The 7,428-nt window shown below is 39.6% G+C and overlaps 1 protein-coding gene across 11 annotated transcripts in view; it reads right to left on the bottom strand.

Annotated features, from left to right (window-relative positions):
* Positions 1-2,998: 2,998 nt before the first annotated feature.
* The window catches only part of LOC114622716 (sodium channel protein type 1 subunit alpha), a 142,320-nt gene continuing 137,890 nt past the window's right edge, over positions 2,999-7,428 (bottom strand). For 5 of the 11 annotated variants that reach the window (XM_028769152.1, XM_028769149.1, XM_028769153.1 and 2 more), the window contains exon 27: positions 2,999-6,263. In XM_028769152.1, coding sequence (XP_028624985.1) covers positions 5,086-6,263 — 1,178 coding nt within the window. In that variant the 3' untranslated portion in view covers positions 2,999-5,085. The remainder of the gene's footprint in view (positions 6,264-7,428) is intronic. The other 6 variants (XM_028769151.1, XM_028769155.1, XM_028769158.1 and 3 more) reach the window with 2 other exon arrangements.

Raw genomic sequence — 7,428 nt, 5'->3', positions numbered from 1 at the left:
CCACTTTGGAAATCAGTCTGGCGGTTCCTCAGAAAATTGGACATAGCATTACCCGAGGATCCAGCTATACCACTCCTAGGCATATACCCAGAAGATGCTCGAACATATAATAAGGACATATGTTCAACTATGTTCATAGCAGCCTTATTTATAATAGCCAGGAGCTGGAAAGAACCCAGATGTCCTCAGAGGTCTTCAAGAGTCTGACATATTCAGAGGCAGATGCTCACAACTAGCCATTGAACTGATCATGGGTTTCTCAATAGAGGAGTTAGAGTGAAGACTGAAGGAGCTGAAAGGATTTGCGGCACCATGAGGAGAACTATAATACCAACCAACCACAGCTCCCAGGGTCTAAACCACCAGCCTGGGAGCACTTGGGGGGGGATCCAGGGCTTCAACTGAATATGTAAGAGTGGAGGGCCCTGCTGGGCATAGGTGGAAGAAGAGAACCTTGACCTCATGAAGGCTGGATGCCCCAGGGGGTGGGAATTTTGAGGGTGGGGAGGTGGGAGTGGGGGGAATAGATAGAGGTTACATCCACAGAGAAGAAGGGGGGAGGGGTGAGGGGATTGGGGGTTCCGGGGTGGGTGGGGGATGGGGTAAGGGGACAACATAGGAAATGTAAATAAAACATCCAATAAAAAAAAGAAAGAAAAAAACAAAAAACAAACAAACAAAAAAAAGAGGTCTGCTCCGGAGTCTTTAGAAAAGTGATAGTCTTGCCCATAGACTTCAAATCCTTGACCATTAAAAGTATAAGAAAAAAAAAAAGATGATCTAAGCAATGTACGACTTCTGCTCCTCTCCAAACCTTAATACATGAGTCCTAAAATTCTTTAATGATTTTTGTGTGAATTAATTGTAATGGTTTTCCAACACCAGTTTTCTAACTCTTATTTCTTCTACATTTGTTCATTAATTTCCTACAATAAGGAAAATGTTTTTCTTCTTATTATACTTACTTATATAAAGAAACCCACTGCATACATTGCTATTCTTATTTGTTTCATGGGTTGTGTTCTATTAGCATGTATGTGGCTGTTCAGCTTGTCCCAGATTTGGCCAATGACATGGATATTCTAGGTGCTTCTTCTATCCTAGTTACAAGACTCAATAATTCTCTATGCATTAATTACTTTTTGGCATAGCATACAAAAAACAAGGGGTATTTGTAGGTTTATATTTCACCATTTCTTCTTTTTGTATGAAGAAAAGTACTGATGAGACCTGGTGTCTTTGAAAACAGAACTTTTTTCAGTCACTTCTAAATTGGGATTGCCCTTTTAGTTTGGGCATTTATTGTAAACAAATGTGGTCAGAAATATGTAGAAAGATGGCAAAAGCAATGGCCTACTATCTTTTCTGGTCAAACTTACTGTTGCCCTTTCTGGTTTCATGGCTGAGATGGTACAATCCTAAAGTTAAATAAAAGTCCCTCTTTTCTCAGAGATGCAGATAATTTGATGGTCAGTATTGCTACCTGGGCCACCCTAATAAGCTCTTCATATTTGTAATTTCTAAGCTTGACCATGTTGTATTTCTCTCAGTGCCATGTTCTGTGTCTATGAACGTCAGTTAGATAAAGTCTCCAAGTCAACCTAAGTCAAATCCAAGTCAGTCATTGCTTCTTGCTGACTTTGAGGAGCTATTTCATCGTTTTGTGTCAGCCTGGCAAGGGACACATGTCATGTTAAAATGAGGCATAGAGAGGCTTTAATAAAAAAAATCATTTACAAGAGTGCCAACAACTTTAGGGGAAAGTCATAAAGGAGTAAGGAAGCATCCTCAGATCCTAGAAAGCAAGGGGAGGAGAAGGAGGGTTATTACACTGCAAGAAGGGGACATTCTGACTTTCAGTGAGTAAGAAGACCTGCAAGGAAGAACAGGTGAATAAATATTCCTGTCTCACATTTTTTTGTATTGGTGTTCGGCACAGGCTTCCTATTGGCTAAGCAGACTGGAAACTGAGGAGCAGGGGGATGTATGCATGCGTACAGAGATCTTCTTTCTCAGAAGAAACACGGAGAGGGTGTGGGGTGGGGGTTTCTAAAGAAGCCCAGTAGCCCACTCTTAGAAATTTTGAATTAATCAATGATGCTTTAAAGGCTTCTTTTTGTATCTCAAGCGGCCATCCTTGTTGCATTGACTTGAATGACTTCCCTCCTTCCCGTGGATATTAGTTTATGTGTTAGGAAGGACTCCTTGTCCTCTCAGAGATCACATCTTATTGCTGCTAGCTGCTGTGGGGTCATTCTAAGAAGTCCAATATTGACTTCAAGTTTTCTGTTCTATACAGTGTGTGTGTGTGTGTGTGTGTGTGTGTGTGTGTGTGTTTGTGATGTTTTGGGAATTGGTTGTTCTGTGCTATATATTCAGATGCTGATTTCTATGTCCAGACATCTGTCTACAGTCTAGAAGATGGCATGGTCAAGCAGCACTGATCTCAATGTTATGTAAAATTTGTTTTCCATCATCTTTGATTTGTCAATAAAGAGCAGATTCAGTCTATGGTTGGGCAGAGGTGATAGAAGGCTGGACTAATGATCCCAGCCAGGGGATCCCAGGTGGACAGAAGTTAAAGAAGGGCCATGAGGAAAAGAAGGGGGAGGTGGCCATGAATCAATCATAGGGTCCAGGAGGAGTCATAATGAGCAGGTTGCTGAGGACACACACGGAGCAGAGCAAGCCAGCGAGAGATTCAAAGCACGGAACACAGGGACTTTGCCTGGGAAGTAGGTAGTTTAGAGGGTTAGAATAGATGAGTATTTGCCCAGTGATAGTTCTTAAAGATTGTAAATAAATTTAGTAGGTCTTGTGTCAATTATTTGGGAGCTAGAATGGGAACTATTATACTTAAATGAATGCCTACATGTGTGCATATGCATGTATGTTTGTGAACACACATGTACTTGTGCAGCTCTCCCCACAATAAGTAGATAAAAACACTTCTATGTTGTCATAAAATTTGGTCAATGAAAAGTAACCAGGCAAACAATAAAATAAAAAATTAATTTTTATTAGATTTGCACATTTTAATTGTGATTTAGCATCATTTTGGGTAATAGTAGCATTTTCCAACATGCACTTCATGAATATGGTTTGTCTAAATAATTTTTTTTTTAAGAAAAAGAGGTGCCTATGGTCTGCTTCTGTAAGAAACACAGATATCCTGACGTAATTGACTATAGAAGTGTAATCCTCTCTGATTTTGAGGAAAAGAAATTCTGATGTCCACGTTTATATTTAGAACAATTTAGAGAAGCATGATTCCAAAGCAAAGAGAAATAAACAGAAATCAGGGTATAAAGAAAAAAATGAGAAAAAAGCATTCTGATCATCTGCTAGCACATACACTATAATAAATATAAATCAAATGTTATACCCTTTCCCAACTGCAAATCATAATTTGGATATGAAGTTGTGAGTGTATTTTGCCCCTTAAAATTATGAAATAATCCAAAATTAACGACTGTAATAAAAAAGCAGAGATCTACCACTACCCAGTCATAGTTTCGTTTCTTAGCAAATATCTTCCATGAAAAACTGCTGTGGACAGAAAGTAAGAAAAATGATTATGATATCAACCTGAAGATAATTTCCTCTTGTTATGTACATAATGCTGAAAAAGAAAAGAAAGTGACTTTGTACAATATTTATATTTGCTTATAAAACTCTAAACATGTTTTTTAACAGGTTAAGCAGTAGTGTTGTCTTTCGAACATGTATGTACAGTCTGGCTATACATTGAACGTTATCCACTTAAAATTTAAAAATAACCCAGACATTGTTCAAGTGCTGCAAACTATTGCTTAATGACTTAAAGAAATGAAATCTGCTGAACAGTTTCCGTGACTTAGCCACTGGCCTATGGTTTCTCATGAATGAGATTCTGAGTGGTGAGAGAAACTAGATACCGCAACGTGGTAATATCGACATGCACTGACAGCATCCACACTATCTATAATGGTACAGAATACAGTATATTACCGGTGGACAGCTTGCACTCTACATTTCTCGTGGTACATATTTGATGCAATAAATACTGTGCTTGGGTCATTATTTGTTTGCTCAAACGTGCACCACAGAGTAAAATGACTATTTACATAATAAATAGCATTTCATTAACACATACAGTGTCAACCTTGCTGAGGGCTGAAGATGGCTAAACAAAGTGCAGGATTAAGCGGGAATTTATAAAGGGTTCTTTTGGTCAATTTGCTCTGCTGGGGTTGGGGGTAGGGAGTCAGAGTCATAATTTAGAGACTTTGAAGAGACAATGAACAGAAACATAACATGACTCCAGACATTTGAATGAAGTTTGCACCTACTAAGACTTGATGACCAGTCTGAACAATCTCCTTGGACTAAACTTGACAAAACTTGCTCAGCAAAGCCCATGACCTAATGACCACTTCAGTACCTCCCCCTGCAGAAACACAGATGGCATAGAACTGTTGAAGAACTGTCTTGCTTTCCTTGCAACTTGTTCTCATGCACGATCCTAAGGTGCAGCATGCCCTCACATGCAAAACCACATTGCTGTGCAGATGGGAGGGCCATATGGATGTCAATACCCCCAGGTGCAGCCAGAGGAGAGTTCCTTTAGTCTATTTCCCAACAGAAACCCTGTTTACAAAAATAGTCACATGTAACAAACAACATATGGATTAACAAAAAGATGAATCCACTAACAGAGTTTGTAAAAAACCTGACAAATGTGGCAGTTGAAATGCAAACGGTGGATACAGTTACTACACTAAAGTGTTTCACGTTAACCCCCAAATTATAGCTCTGCACCCCTTTAGACTGGTCCCTACAGTCTGCATAGCCATTTGTCTCTTGTCTTCAGCAGTGTCAGCTGGTAGTGAGGACAGTAACCTCCTGTCAAGGTCATCTCCCCTTTACAGAGTCACAGAGTTTGCCGACAAGGGGTCACTGTCTTATTGAGGCACTGACCTTAAAGTGAATTTGTGTAAAAACAGTCAGTTTGGCATTGACTTCCTAAAGGAGTCCTTTTGACTTCACAGGCTGTAAACAATTTGTCACCCAATGTATTATTATTATTTTTTTGTTGGTTTTTGTTCATTTCCCTTTGGCTTTTTCATCTTTTCCTTCCTGCTCGTGTTTCTCCACGATTGGCTTTGTCACCCGATCATAGGAGGGCGGACACGCTGCGGTGGACATTGTCAGGTCAGTTTTCTCTGTAATAGAGTTTTCATTTATCCTGTCAATGAGCATGTCTTCTTTTACAAGAAGATTAGCCCCACCTTTGAGTTTGTTCTTGTTGTATGTGAATGAAGCTTGTTTTACGGTTCGCTTCAAAAGGTGGCGCCTGTAAGCTCGCTGAATGATAACGGCTGACACCTCCTCCTGTTTGCGTTTTAACGTAGTAGTGATTGGCTGATAGGAGACCTTGGAGGGATTAGAAGCCATGAACCGCTCTTCCATCTGGATTCGAAGGGCATCCATCTCTCCGCTCTCACCCAGGACCCGCTTTGTAAAAGCAAATAAGATGTCCAGGCAGTGGATGCGGTCTCCACTCACCATGGGCAGATCCATGGCAATGAGCTGAAGTTTATTTGGTTGTGGCAAATTGAGAGGGGGTTCAAGAGCAGCTGCAAATTGAGATAATTTTTCAAATTCCATGAACTGAGTGGCATCAGGGTCGAACTTCTCCCAGACCTCGTAGAACATCTCAAAGTCGTCCTCACTCAGTGGCTCTGCACTTTCTTCAGTGGCAACGCTGAAGTTCTCTAGGATGACAGCGATGTACATGTTCACCACAACCAGGAAGGATATGATGATGTAGCTGACAAAAAAGAAAATCCCCACAGATGGATTCCCACAGTCTCCCTTCACCGAGCTTCCAGGGTTAACTTTATTAGGGTCACAGTCAGGGGGTTTGCTGTTAAGGATGGGGGCTAGCAGTCCATCCCAGCCCGCAGAGGTGGTGATTTGGAACAGGCAGATCATGCTGTTGCCAAAGGTCTCAAAGTTGAACATGTCATCAATCCCAACTTCCCTCTTAACGTAGGCAAAGTTGGACATCCCAAAGATGGCGTAGATGAACATGACCAGGAAAAGCAGGAGGCCGATGTTGAACAGGGCAGGAAGGGACATCATCAGAGCAAAGAGCAGTGTGCGGATTCCCTTCGCACCTTTGATAAGTCGTAGGATTCGTCCAATCCTGGCCAGGCGGATGACTCGGAACAGGGTAGGGGACACAAAATACTTCTCTATTAGCTCCGCAAGAAACATTCCTGTAGGAAAATAATTAGACTATCAATCAATGAAGAATTCATCTATTAATTATTCATTAAAATATTTGAGTTATTAAAATCCCAAGGTCAGTTTCAGTGTATTGAGATTAAATTGTGTATTCTTGGGTATGGCATATATATATTCCAATCATCTTCTGGTATCTGCAGCTGATTTATCCCAGGGTGCACCTCCTCTCCCTAGAACATAAAAATTCTAGGACCTAAAACTCTTTAAATCATATGGCAGCACATTTGCATACAGCGTATCTACACCCTTCTGAAAGTTTTGAATTATATTTAAAATGTTTATCACATTTAACAATGTAAAGACCATGTGAAGAGTTGCTACAATATATCAAAAATCTAAACCAAACCAAGCAACAGCAACAAACACCAAGTAAGGCTGGTGGCCCACACTTTTGATCCCAACACTTAGAAGGCAGAGGGAGGGGATCTCGTTAATGCGAGGCCACACTGTTCTATTAGAATGAGTTCCAGGACAGTCAAGGCTACACAGAGGAACTTTGTCCTAAAAAAAAAAACAACCAAGCAAACAAACAAAAAACCCCATTTGCTACAGTTTATTATATAGAAAACAACAGCAAGAAATGGTCAATAGTGGAGCAGGGTTCTTAAAAATACTTTTGACCTGTGTTTGAATTTGTGGATATTTAATTCAAACATACGAAAAACTGAATGTATATAGAATTATACAATGTATAATAGAAGTTAACCTTAGCTTTTACTCAGCAATAAATTAAAATATAAGAGTGATAGCACAACTTTTTTCCAGGAGTATCGGTATGCTATAACCATCAGAAATAAATACTAATGTTTGCTTCAGTATCAACAGCCAATGAAAAAGTACAAATATATAAGAATATAATGTTTTTCTCTAAACTTGTTGAACCAAACTTTTCTATTTCACATTTCATTAATCTGAAGTCTTGGAGTGTTTCATGATGCTTTCATCTTCCTGTAAACTTGAGTTTCTAATCTAATATTATTAGAGAATTGCCCATGCATGTGCTTGTATATTTATAAAATGTTCCAAGGTTGATGCTCTTTTCTTCTCCTGTAGCATCTCAATTTTTAAATTTTTACAGCTTTTTTTCTCCCTGTGATTTTGTTTTTTGTCATATGTCTGTCTATATGGCATGCATCT

The sequence above is a fragment of the Grammomys surdaster genome, unplaced genomic scaffold (genome assembly GCF_004785775.1).
Source record: "Grammomys surdaster isolate TR1022 unplaced genomic scaffold, NIH_TR_1.0 191, whole genome shotgun sequence".
Taxonomy (NCBI): domain Eukaryota; kingdom Metazoa; phylum Chordata; class Mammalia; order Rodentia; family Muridae; genus Grammomys; species Grammomys surdaster.
Note: the sequence above shows the minus strand (reverse complement) of the source record. Positions and strands in the feature narration are given on the sequence as shown.